Here is a 12910-nt window from a genome sequence, read left to right as displayed (position 1 = left end):
AATGACAATCCTTTGAAAAAATATTTCGAGTAAAATATTTTACTATTATCATAATCATTATTATTGTAATCAATATTATAATTATTATTATTTTTAGTACCAGTACAGACGTCGAACCCACACACGTCGGACGCTACAATGGTCGGACTGTACAAACGCCGGAATTACAAACGTCGGACAAACATTTTTTTGGATTTTTTTTATCGATTTTGATGGTTATTATATCGTTAGAACTGACGAGGGTCAACCCAGACCGAAATATATTTTTAATAAATGTGGAACTAACATCTACTTTTTTACTCTACAGAGGTTTGGTCCATCACCATCACCGAATTTTAAACTGGTACAAACGTCGGACCAGTACAAACGTCGGTTGGGTACATTTATTAGGAAAAACGTCGGACTTTGGCTGAGTTTAAAAAAATACTATTTCTATAAGAAATAAATTAAAAATCACTCACTTATTGTGTTGAAAATCAAAGACAACTGAATAAAGTCCCATCCTTTGAAGGTAGCACAATATAAAACAACAGACCAAAAGAAGTTAAGTTCAATTCTCACAAACTCTGATGTTTTAATATGCCTATATCTTTGCAACCCGATGTCGTATAACCTTTAATACCTATGAAATCTATAAGATCAAGCAATTTAAGTTTTAAAGTATCAAAGGTAAATACCATTACCAGGTTGCATAGGTATAGGGATGAGAATATTTGAGTTAGTGACAAGAATTCAGTCATTTTTGGTAGAACTAAGTTCCTTTGGGTAGATTTGTATTAGACCAGTCGATAAAAAGAAATAACTTTTTAATAAAAAAATCTTACAATTCAAATAATTTTTTTCCTTAATCCGACGTTTGTACTGGCTGACGTTTGTACTGGTCCGGCGTTTGTACCAGTCCAACGCTTGTACTAGTCCGACGTTCGTCCTAGTCCAACGTTTGTACTGTGCGACGTTTGTAAGTCTTACGTTTGTACCGTCCGACGTTTGTACTGGTACCATATATTTATTATTATTATTCTTATTATTTTTTAACTTAATATTGTTATTAATATTATTATTATTATTATGATTATTATAATCATTAATATTATTATTACTGTTATTATCATATTTATTATTATTATTATCATTATTATTGTTATTATTATTATTTTTATCATTATTATTATATTTGTATATTACTCGTATTCGTCCTGTCTCATAAGCCCTGCATGAACCAGATGCTCGATTGTTGGAAATCGTTTCTTCAGACGAAAACTCACCGTCCTAAATAATACAAAGGTAATAATTACTAGGTTCAAATTCTATTTTTTTCAATCCTTATATCTTTACCACATTCATGTTGTAAACATTTGTTATTCCAATCTTTTCTAGATTAATAATCAAATTTTAAACTTTAATATAAAAAATCGATGGTTCCGGTTGCAAAGAAAAATTAGAATTTGGAGCAAGTAATTAGTGAGGGGAGGAAGGCCAGCCAGAACAATTAATCGTCCGACCAATATTTTCCTCATTTTCTCGTCCGAGCCACCTCCGAATCCTCGTCCTTCGGTTTTTATGTTTTAAAGTTTCCAATTATTGAAGATAAAACTTCTTTTACAAATCTGTCCACGTTAGGGCATAAAATATGGATGGACTAAAGAATTGCAATGATTACATCATGTTGGAATCTTCAAACCCATGACTCCGTAATGGCTAACCTTCGCGATATAAAATAAATAGCAAAACATTTGGCATGCCTCTGCCTATAATTTTCCCGATGGAACCACCTGGAAAAGTTCTATGGTTTTCACTATAATTAACAAAAAAGATTGAAGTTCTATAAACTCGGAATTATTTGCGGCATTTTACACCAGGAATATCTGAAAATACGCGTAAAAAAGGTGAACATTTTTAAGGCCATTACTTAAAATCTTTAATTCAATTGAAACTTTTTTTTTTGATTCACAAGAATTGAATAATTAAAAAATAGTTTTAATCGGAGGATTAGACAATTAAAAAATTAATATTGAAAGGACGAAGATTTTGAGTGGCACGGACGAGAAATTTAGGAGAATGTGGCTTGGACGAGAAATTATTGTGGTTTTTCTTCCTCCCCTCAATCAGTACATCTGCAGATGATATTGTATATCTCTATCACTCTATGTAGTTCAATAAACAATACAATTTTCAAATTAAAAATTATATTTTACAATGGAACTGTATTATTAAATAATAAATGTTATAAAACCATGAAGGAGACGAAATAATGTAAAAAAACTAATATTAAAGTAATATCAGCCAAATAATATTTCGGATAAGTTCCAGGATTGCGACTAAAAACTTTTCTTATTACTTTTTATGAAAAGAAAAGCGATTTTTTTGTTTTGGTAAGACATTATTAACTGTTGCATTTTTTTAGAAAAAAATAGTTTTGAAATTCAGCCAGACTATTTTGATAAAAAATGGATAATAGTTTATTATTCAATGTAACGTCTGGTTACGATAAAAAAATTAGATAAGAGAATGGGAAGGAGGGAAATGTTTTTTTTAAAAAGAGAGTTTAAGGCCCAATGATTATCAATATTATCATTATAAATACCTAAAGTCTATTTTCTATCAAATGTGTCATTTAATCTCTATTGATTCTAATTTGTCTGAAAGTAAATGACAATCCTTTGAAAAAAATAACAAATTATTTTTATTAATAATTATTATTTTTAAAAGGGGCGGGATTAAATAAAAAATTCTTGCATACCAAAAAACCAGCTTTTTGTAAAGGAATGATACTTTACTGACAGAGATAACATTTTTTTAAAATTAAATTGCACAATATTATCCGTATATATATGTATACATAAATGCATACTTTAGACATTTCTAATCATAGAGTAATAAAACGAAGAGGTAAAGCTTACCCCAGATGTACACATGCCGACCTCCCTATTAATTAATTAATAAAATGGTCGGTTGTGTACATCACGATGTACTTAAATATCTAACACTGTACATTTGTATATAGAGTGATCGTATTTCTTGGGGGGGGGGGTTATGAAATTGGCAAATTTTTAGATTTTCTTTCATTATTCAAAGAGAATTCGAGGATGTTGACTGCAAACATTTGACAATTTTCAAATTTGTAGGTTTTCAATTTATTAGCTAATGAACTGAAAAAACGATGCGCACGCATCTTTAATTGCGACTTCTTTTTTTAAATTATGCTAAATATTAAAATATTATAAATTAAACAATACAGTACATTCATTTTTATACTCACCTAAAGTTGAAAGCAATGGTGTTGAATTTTTCTTCAAACATGGTTTTTTCGCCTGACTAATATCTCCTTCTTTAAAATGGTTTGAGCAAATAAAACTTGGGGGATGTATGGTGGAGTCTCCCAACCTTAAAAGGTCTAACCATGCACAATGTTTTGGTATTTTGAAAAAAAACTCACATTTTTACAAAAAGAATTGTTTGTGTACTTTTTGTTTGGCCATACTTAATTTTATTAACATAAACAAATCACTGAACTGTAATGTACTGCAGTATACAATCCTGTGTATACAATCTTTATTAATTGTCTATCTAATTATCAATACTAATTTTCAATTATCTACATTTTACCACCCCAAAAAAATACGATCACACTCTATACAAGTGTACAGTGATAGAAACGTAAACATAACTTGATGTATACAACCGACCACTCTATTAATCAATTAATAGGGGGTCGGTTGTGTACATCTTAGCTAAGCTTTACCTCTTCGTTTTATTACTCTATGTTTCTAATTATACACATTGCCAAGAATTAATTATGATAAGGTGTGTTTATAAATAGATTGTTTAGAATCCAGAAGTCCAGGTTTAAAAGTGAATACATAACTTAGATTATAGCCTTTTGGTTTAAAAAGGCTAGCTTTCAATGTGTTTATTTTCTATGAAGATACAGGGTGTCCCACGAAACATGACAATAGCAAGACGATCCCCCCCCCCCCAGCCTTTATAGGGTTAAAGAAAAACATTTTTTCTGTAAAATTAAAATTTCTAAGCGAATATGACTTTAAGGGTGGAGAAAATCTTGAATATATATTATTAGATACCTGAGTGCAATACAGTATGCCAGGGTGACATATCTGATCATAGTTCTTCTCAGTATTCTACCCTTGTCATCATTATCCACAACAAAAACTCCAACTAGCATTATCGCGAAGGAATCTACGAAAATCAACATTAAAAAATATGGAAAAAACAAGGCTGTTCCAGGTCGCATCGCAAACATCTCTTTTGAAAGAAAATTTTTTTTTTATTAGACCTGTTATAAACCTATAATGTGACGTACAATACACAAAGAAGTTGTTCCGCCGTCACAAAAATGGATTTTCCTTAAATTTTTACATCTAGCCTTTTATAAGTATGTTCTTTTTTGTCACTTTATGGTGTTCTAGCCATGATGTACCTTGCCAACGAAAGAGGCGCAAACTGGAAATCAAAACAGGGGGTCGACAGGAAGGTATTTAGGTCAAATACTAATTTAAATGAAATGATATTTCAAATTATTACTCAACCAAAACTGATTGATTATTTGATACAAACATACAAACATCCAAATATACAGGCAAAATATCCATATATATAAAGGGCGGGTAAACGGCGGGAATAACCTGGGCAGCGCTGGGTTCCCAAGCTATTATACAAATTACTTAGAAATATTTTTGATCGAAATAAGATTGTAATAATTTGGTCGGAAGAAAAATCCTGATAAAATTCCTTTTTTTTGAAACGTTTAACCATAAGAATGTTATTTAATGAAGTCTATTTCATTTAAGTTGCTTATTAATTAAACATTAATGAATGCAAGAGCCTAAACAACAAAAGATCTAATCTTAGATAGTTGCTCAATTTGTTCAATTTTATGATTCAACCACTAAAAAGATTAGCATAGTTCAGGGAGTAAAAACTTAAATGTTTTATTGATTATACACAGGAGAGTGCATTTAGGATTAAAATATAACAATAATGATTTAAATTATTCTAAAGAGTATACTTGGCCATTTGATAATTGTAATTATAATTTGAACTGAGAGGACAAACTATACAATTTCAATACAATGTATCATTTACCCTCAGACAAATTTCCATTCCGTTATAAAAAGCTGGTTTTTTGGTATGCAACAATTTTTATTTAATCCCGCCGGGATATTTTCATTGAAAGATACTTTGAAAATCTACAAAGGCAAAAAAATCCGCAAAATCCGCAAGCCTTCGAGTTTATCATTGAATCCCCTCTTTAAAAAGGAATGTCATTTACTCTCAGACAAATTAGAATCAATGTATCATTGAATCCGGAGGGGGTTTAAATTTCCATTGATTCTAATTTGTCTGAGAGTAAATGACATTCCTTTGTAAAAAATAACAAATTATCTTTATTATTTATTATTATTTTTAAAAGAGGCGGGATTAAATGAAAATTGTTGCATACCAAAAAAACAGCTTTTTTATAAAGGAATGTATCATTTACTCTCAGACAAATTAGAATCAATGGAAATATAAACCCCCGAGGGATTCAATGATAAACCCGAGGGCGTAGCCCAAGGGGTTATCATTGTATTCAGAGGGGGTTTAAATTTCCATTGATTCTAATTTGTCTGAGAGTAAATGACATTCCTTTATAAGAGGGGATTCAACGATAAACCCGAGGGCTTGCGGATTTTGCGGATTCTTGTTTTGCCTTTGTGGATTTTCAAAGTATCTTTCAATGAAAATATCCCGGCGGGATTAAATGAAAATTGTTGCATACCAAAAAACCAGCTTTTTATAATGGAATGCTAATTGTCTTTACTCAAATTACTCGATCAATACTCAAGTAATTAAAGATGTTGCTCATCTATCTTGAATACTCTCTGATTACCAACCGTAGTTACTCATCTATCTTGAATACTCTCTGTTTACCAAATGTAGTTACTCATCTATCTTGAATACTCTCTGTTTTTAATAACGATATAGTTACTCATCTATCTTGAATACTATCTAATTACCAACTGTAGTTACTAATCTATCTTGAATACTCACTAATTACCAACTGTAGTTACTTATCTATCTTGAATACTCACTAATTACCAACTGTAGTTACTCATCTATCTTGAATACTCTCTAATTACCAACTGTAGTTACTCATCTATCTTGAATACTCTCTAATTATCAACTGTAGTTAATCACTATTCTAAATACTCTGTGTTTACCTGGCCAGGGTAAAGTTTTGTACTGTTTCCACCAACGGTTTAAAACCAAACTGAAATATAACTGTTGGCGTGATCTTTGAGAAAGGAAATGAGTTTTTGCCACAAACTCTGATTTGTTTGCCCCTTAGCAATACAATATCGTAGACCTTTGATATTTCAAATTAACTGTGAATTATGTTAGATCAAATAGTTTAAGTTTGAATATAGAGATTATAAAATGTTATATCCTTTAAAAGATTCGCTGTATGATCTATCAGAATTCGAAATATTAAAGATCTACGTGACAGGTTGAAAGGTAAACGAAAGGAAAATATGTTCTTTTATGCAATGCACGTTTTCTATACTCGGATCGTTCTTTTTTTTTCTTGTTGAATTTGAATACAAAATCCATCTTTAAATAATATGTATACCTGACATAAAAGCCTAGGACAAATGTGAGAGGGATAGTTCGAATATTATTGTTGACATACAGACGCAGGGTCTCAAAAACTACCCTAAACAAATTAAATAAATTTAATTGAAAACATTATTAAAATTATAAATATGCTGATTAAAAAATAAATTAGATAAACCTTAACAATAAATGAGGGTAAAAATATAAAGAATTAAATGAGGTTTCCCCGGAATTAATGAAAGTAAATATTTTCTTTGAATTTTAAAAACTGTGTTTGTCCCCTATTATGTTTAGATACTTTAGCTATAAATTCTTGAGCCATGTGACGTCATTTCCTCGGGGAAAACAGCGTGCACATTTTATATCTGGCACTCAATTTTTCAATTAAAAAAATAAGGATATATCTGTCTTCGGTTATCTAAGATAAGTTTAAAGGGTCCCTTGAATGTCACTTGAATGTATATACTATATACAGGGTTAAACACAATGAATGAGGTATTTTAGAGACGATTGTACGGAATTTGTTTAGTTCGTTTTCTTCCATTCAGAATTTACTGTAGGCCAAAACTAGCATATTTCTGTGCTTTATGATTACAGTAAACCATCTAAAATACTCAATTGAATTCAGAAACCAAAAATCATATTTATACAGTTTCAGGTCGTATTTTTAGTCTCATCATGTATGGGTAACCCTGTACGTCTCTTTAAGCCTCGTTAAGAAAATATGTAAAACAAAGGTTAATGCGGGAATCTGTAAAAAATAGAATTAATTTACTTTTCCTTTCCGTTAAAAGAACGTTTAATTATTTATATGTTATACTTAAATACTTTTGCAGATTTCGTGATACTTGGTAATAAATGTTAATATTTAACGTAGATTGCAGATAAAACATTAAGGGTTGCAACAAATTGGGTTAGCAATATATTTATTATGTTATTAACTTTTTTCCATAATTTCCCGGATATATAAGAGTAGGGAGAGTAGGCTTTATTCAGATTATTATATATTTGCTTTAAGCTTTTTATCCGAAGAGCAAAATAAATTCCATTTTTCATTTGTTTAGATATGTTTGCTATAATTTAGCTGAAATTCACAAACCCCATGGACTTATTACTTAAAAACTTTTAATAGTTACAAACTATATTGAAATTTTTTTTAGTAAAAAAAAACAATTTGCAGAAAGTTAAACGTGCTCTCCTGTCTGTGGATTTCTACGGTCAAGTAGAAAATTGCTAAAAGGAAATGAGTTTTTGTCACAAACTCAAATGCCTTATTCCCTAAATGTTTTATAAAAGACAAACATTTTCTTATTTGTTCATATTCTTTAAATAATTGTATGACAAGGGTTGCCTGACAATCATATTGAATGCTCAGTGCAAACACTTTTAATTATTCATTAAAACCAGTTTTACAAGTTTTAAAGGAATATTACATTCTAAAATATATAACTGAACATGAGCCGGGTCTAATAAAACTCTGGAATTGGAGGACGCCATTTTAACAATTTCAGGTTTATTTGATGGTGTTTTAAAGCTAGCAAATAATTGCAGCTATAAAATCAGCATTGTAAGTGAAATGAGTCTGTGTCGACCACACAATTGTAGTGCTTAATCTTCATTAAATCATTTAAAATTATAGAAGTCGTCTTCCTATTCCACAGTTATTTGTGTCTCACCGTAGTAAATTGCAATTTTGACGTCAATTTTTTCCGGTTAGGAGGTATTTTTAATGTGTGTTGGCTGGTTTTTTCTGTAGTTCAATGTTTTAATGTGTTTTTTAATTTTGTTCTATATGTTTTTTTTTGACTTTTTTGGTTCATGGTCTTGTTGTATCCTGTTTTATTAGTTGTAACCTGTATTTTTTCCATCTAATGCAACTAGGTAAAGCTTCATCACAATCATCACTATTAGCCACCAGTATCAACCTTCAGACAATCTTCTTACACAAACAAAATCAAACCATAACAAAGTTCATCGAAACAGTTTTTACTTTTTAAATTTTGAATTTTGAATTTTGGATTTTAAAACAAAGTTCAACTTTGGTATTTTACATAGTTTATTTTGAAATATTACTATTCTTTTAGAAAATTACGCTTTAGATCAGATTAATCTAGCCATGTTTTGTTCTCCCAAATAAGCTCTGATAAATAAGAGAAAATAATTAAATAAATTATAATTTTGGGCGTGGGTTAAGAGTTAAGAGGCTACAAAGCTGTACCAGTAACTCTGCATTAAATAAACACCGTTCTGATGTTAAAGTTACAATGATAGTAGCCTTTTTTCATCGAGTAACGCAAGCATTCTTTCAGTTTTAAGAAGTACTGTTCCTGTACATAATGTTGACAACCATGTACATAGCACTGTACGCTATCAGTTCCTTGAACACTAGTTTGTACACAGAACCACGCCATCGGAGCAAAATCTAGTAAAAGAGATAATAATCTTAAAATTTTTAAAACATCTTAAAGTTAGAAATGTTAATAAGGATACGAGTAGGTGTCTGTCAACAGTTCAACACTATTCTTATTTGGTTTAACACAGCTTGATTATGCAGGGCAACCCTGGTATAACAACTGATTATGCAGGTCAACCCTGGTTTAACAGCTGATTATGCAGGGCAACCCTGGTTAACAGCTGATTATGCAGGGCAACCCTGGTTTAACAGCTGATTATGCAAGGCAACCCTGGTTTAACAGCTGATTATGCAGGGCAACCCTGGTATAACAGCTGATTATGCAAGGCAACCCTGATTTAACAGCTGATTATGCAAGGCTACCCTGGTTTAACAGCTGATTACGCAGGGCAACCCTGGTTTAACAGCTGATTATGCAAGGCAACCCTGGTTTAACAGTTGATTATGCAGGGCAATCCTGATTTAACAGCTGATTATGCAGGGTAACCCTGGTATAACAGCTGATTATGCAGAGCACCCCTGGTTTAACAGCTGATTATTCAGGGCAACTCTAGTTTAACTGCTGATTATGCAGGGTAACCCTGGTATAACAGCTGATTATGCAGGGCAACTCTGGTTTAACAACTGATAATGCAGGGTATCTATGGTTTTAACAGATGACAGTGCAGGGTGACCCTGATTTAACAGCTGATTAGTTGGGCAAACCTGGTTTAATTGCTGATTAGCTGGTAAACCCTGGTTTAACTGCTGATTAGCTGGAAAACCCTGGTTTAACTGCTGATTAGCAGGGTATTCATGATTTAACAGCTGATAACGTAGGGTAATTCTGATTTAACAGGTGATAATGCGGGGTAACCCTAGTTTTAACAGGTAGTAGAACAGGGTAACCCTGGTTTTAACAGGTGAAATTGCAGAGTACTCCTAGTTTTAACAGGTTGTAGTGCAGGGTAACCCTGATTTAACAGCTGATATTGCAGGGTATTCATGATTTAACAGCTGATAGTGCAGGGTATTTCTGGTTTAACAGGTGATAATGCAGGGTAATCCTGATTTAACAGCTGATAATGCAGAGAAACCCTGGTTTAACAGATGATAATGCAAGGTAACCCTAGTTTTAACAGGTGGTAGAACAGGGTAATCTGGTTTTAACAGGTGATAGTGCACATTGACCCTAGTTTTAACAGGTTGTAGTGCAGGGTAACCCTGGTTTTAACAGCTGATAGTGCAGGGTAACCCTGGTTTTAACATCTGATAGTGCAGGAAACCCCTGGTTTTAACAGCTGATAGTGCAGGGTAACCCTGGTTTAACACCTAATTGTGCAGGAAAACCTTGATTTTAATAGTTAAAAATGCAAGGAAGTACGTAGTATTTTGTAAATCAGAAAATGATTAAATCCCACTAAATCATTTATAGAAATCATTAATCAAATTATCATAAATAAGAAAAGTAACCTTTATGAAGATACCAAATCTACTGGCATTCGCTACATCCCCACTGTAGGAAACCGTCATCTGATTAATTTAGCAAAATATCTAAATATAAATTGATTTAAGAAAAAAGATAAAAACGTTCAAATTTTTATTTTATTTTCTGATCCCTATATGTTTGCAAACAGGTGTCGTAGACCTTAGATATTAAAATAATACATTCTGTTAGATCAAATAATCTAAGTTAGAAATATCAAAGCTGTATAAGATTAGGTTGCAAAGATATAGGGATTAGAAACTTTGAGCTTGTGACACTAATTCAATTCCTTTGTTATGATAATCTCAAAATTGTATCGTTTTGATAAGCAAAGCGCGATTTTATTGAGAAGAATTAACCCATTTGAAAAATAATCTAGGTATCATATCTGTGTTTTAAAACAATTGAACAATTTAACTTGAATAGGAATAATATAAAGAAGTAAGTACGATTGCTGGATTGTTTACGGTCTAATGTGACGTAATTAGACAACCGTGGAACTAGTTTTATTGTAAACAAACAACTGCTAGTTAGGATAGTGATTGCAGAAGCCCGACTATTCCTTGTCTTGCAACGAAATTTAGAGCTAGTTGTTTACACTCTTTGTTATTATTTCGAACTTTTGATACAATTCGTTCAATATCTGAAGCTCTCCAATAAAATAACTCACAATAAAATTTAATAAACTTCTAGTTCTATATTATTTCATGTAAAAAATATAATTTTTGTACGCGACAACACCATTACATACATAGAACGACAACTCCTACACAATGCGACAAAATCTGCACTGTTTGCGAAAACACCATAAATATACTGTATATTGTTTATTGAATATGCGACAACATCTGCATTATTTGCGAAAACATCATAAATATACTGTATATATTGTATATTGTATATGCGACATATAACATACGTATAAATGTAGCAACACTTGAAATATGCGGGTGTGACAACACCTCCTTAATATGCGAGACAACAACTTAAATATACAGGGTGTTTAATGAAACATGACAGTGTTGAGAAACGACTTGAAGGTCGTCTTTGATCTTTGTTGTACTTTCAAAATAACCGGAGATTTGAAGAATTTCGCTCAGATTCCAACAATTGTGTTTTTATTAAACATATTGAAATCTAAACAAAATTCTTCATATCTCTGGTTTAATCAAGAGCACAAATTAAACTTATTATAACGATCAAAGACGACCTTCAACTCGTCTATGAATTGGTATGTTTCGTGGGACACACTGTATGAGACAACACCTTTATATATGAGACCCCTTTAATAACAACATATTTTATTAACTTCTTTTCACGATCTTCACCTTACTGGTTAATGGTTACAAAAAAGCAAAACCGAAATTCAAAGTGACGTAATTTCGAAATACTCCACTTTTTTTTGGGGGGGGAGGGGGGCCTCATCTATGTATTAGGGGAAGAGGAGGGGGTAGGAGTGGTCTAAATTTTGTCCGTCATCTTATAAATAAACCACGGGATTAAAAACCTGTTTTTCATCTTTATATTGAATTGTGTTGATTACAAAAGGTATTCTGACAGTGAATTCAGAGTTATACCCGGGTACGAAAGATGAGGTTTTTATGACAACCTGAAACTTTTTGGCTTTGGTTTTCCGAAAGGCAAACTCTTAGTCTAAATTGCTCTTTGACCAAATTTATTCTTTAAAAAATATTTATTTCAGGGTCGTGTGGACCAATCTTATCAATTTAGATCGTCTTTGAATATTCAAAAAGAAAAGATATTTGTAATAATATTTTCTATATTATTCATTTTTCCATTTAAATCGACTTTAATGTTTAAAAAATTGTGTCCATTGAAATCGTCTAAATTACACAAAACGATGTTCGTAAATTAAAATTGTCTTTAATATTCAATTCAAGTGTTTGTCTTTTAAAATCGACTATAATATTCAAAAAATTGTTTCCCTAATAAAGTAGTTTTAATAAATGAAATGCTTGATTTTCTATTAAAAATGTTTTCAATATTTTAAAACGAGTTTGTCAATTGAAACCGATTGTAATATTTAGAAAGTTGTTTGTCAATTATAAAATTGGTTTTATATAAAAAAAGACGTTTGTCAATTGAAATTGTGTCTGTTACTTCCGGATGAAATACGACACCAGAGAATTATAATTCAACTAGTTGGGCACTTAAAATAACCTTAATTATCTATTAATCTACCGACCCTAATTAGTCATTGTTAACTCATGATTCTCAAACTGAAATAAATTTCGGGGAAACCGAGGGAAATAAAAATCTTCATTGTACATCATGGAAACTCTCAGATTAAAGGGATTATGGAGAATCAGGAGGAGGGAGTAAAGAGGGTAAGAAGTAAATGAAGAGGTGAGGGGAACTAAGGAAGGGAAGTAAGGGAGGGGGGCTAGGAGGGGAGT

At 31.5% G+C, this 12910-nt stretch overlaps 1 protein-coding gene across 3 annotated transcripts in view; it reads right to left on the bottom strand.

Annotated features, from left to right (window-relative positions):
• The window catches only part of LOC111711503 (bestrophin-4), a 19787-nt gene extending 9219 nt beyond the window's left edge, over positions 1-10568 (bottom strand). For all 3 annotated transcript variants that reach the window (XM_023485880.1, XM_023485878.1, XM_023485879.1), the window contains exons 1-7: positions 10481-10568; positions 8943-9037; positions 8469-8540; positions 6632-6715; positions 6222-6271; positions 4083-4197; positions 1186-1269 (exon numbers count right to left, since the gene is read on the bottom strand). In XM_023485880.1, the coding sequence (XP_023341648.1) occupies positions 1186-1269; positions 4083-4197; positions 6222-6271; positions 6632-6715; positions 8469-8540; positions 8943-9037; positions 10481-10540 (560 nt within the window). In that variant the 5' untranslated portion in view covers positions 10541-10568. The remainder of the gene's footprint in view (positions 1-1185; positions 1270-4082; positions 4198-6221; positions 6272-6631; positions 6716-8468; positions 8541-8942; positions 9038-10480) is intronic.
• Between the last annotated feature and the right edge of the window lie 2342 nt (positions 10569-12910).

The sequence above is a fragment of the Eurytemora carolleeae genome, unplaced genomic scaffold, assembly GCF_000591075.1.
Source record: "Eurytemora carolleeae unplaced genomic scaffold, Eaff_2.0 scaffold1177, whole genome shotgun sequence".
Taxonomy (NCBI): Eukaryota; Metazoa; Arthropoda; class Copepoda; order Calanoida; family Temoridae; genus Eurytemora; species Eurytemora carolleeae.
This window is presented reverse-complemented; position numbering and strand designations above follow the sequence as displayed.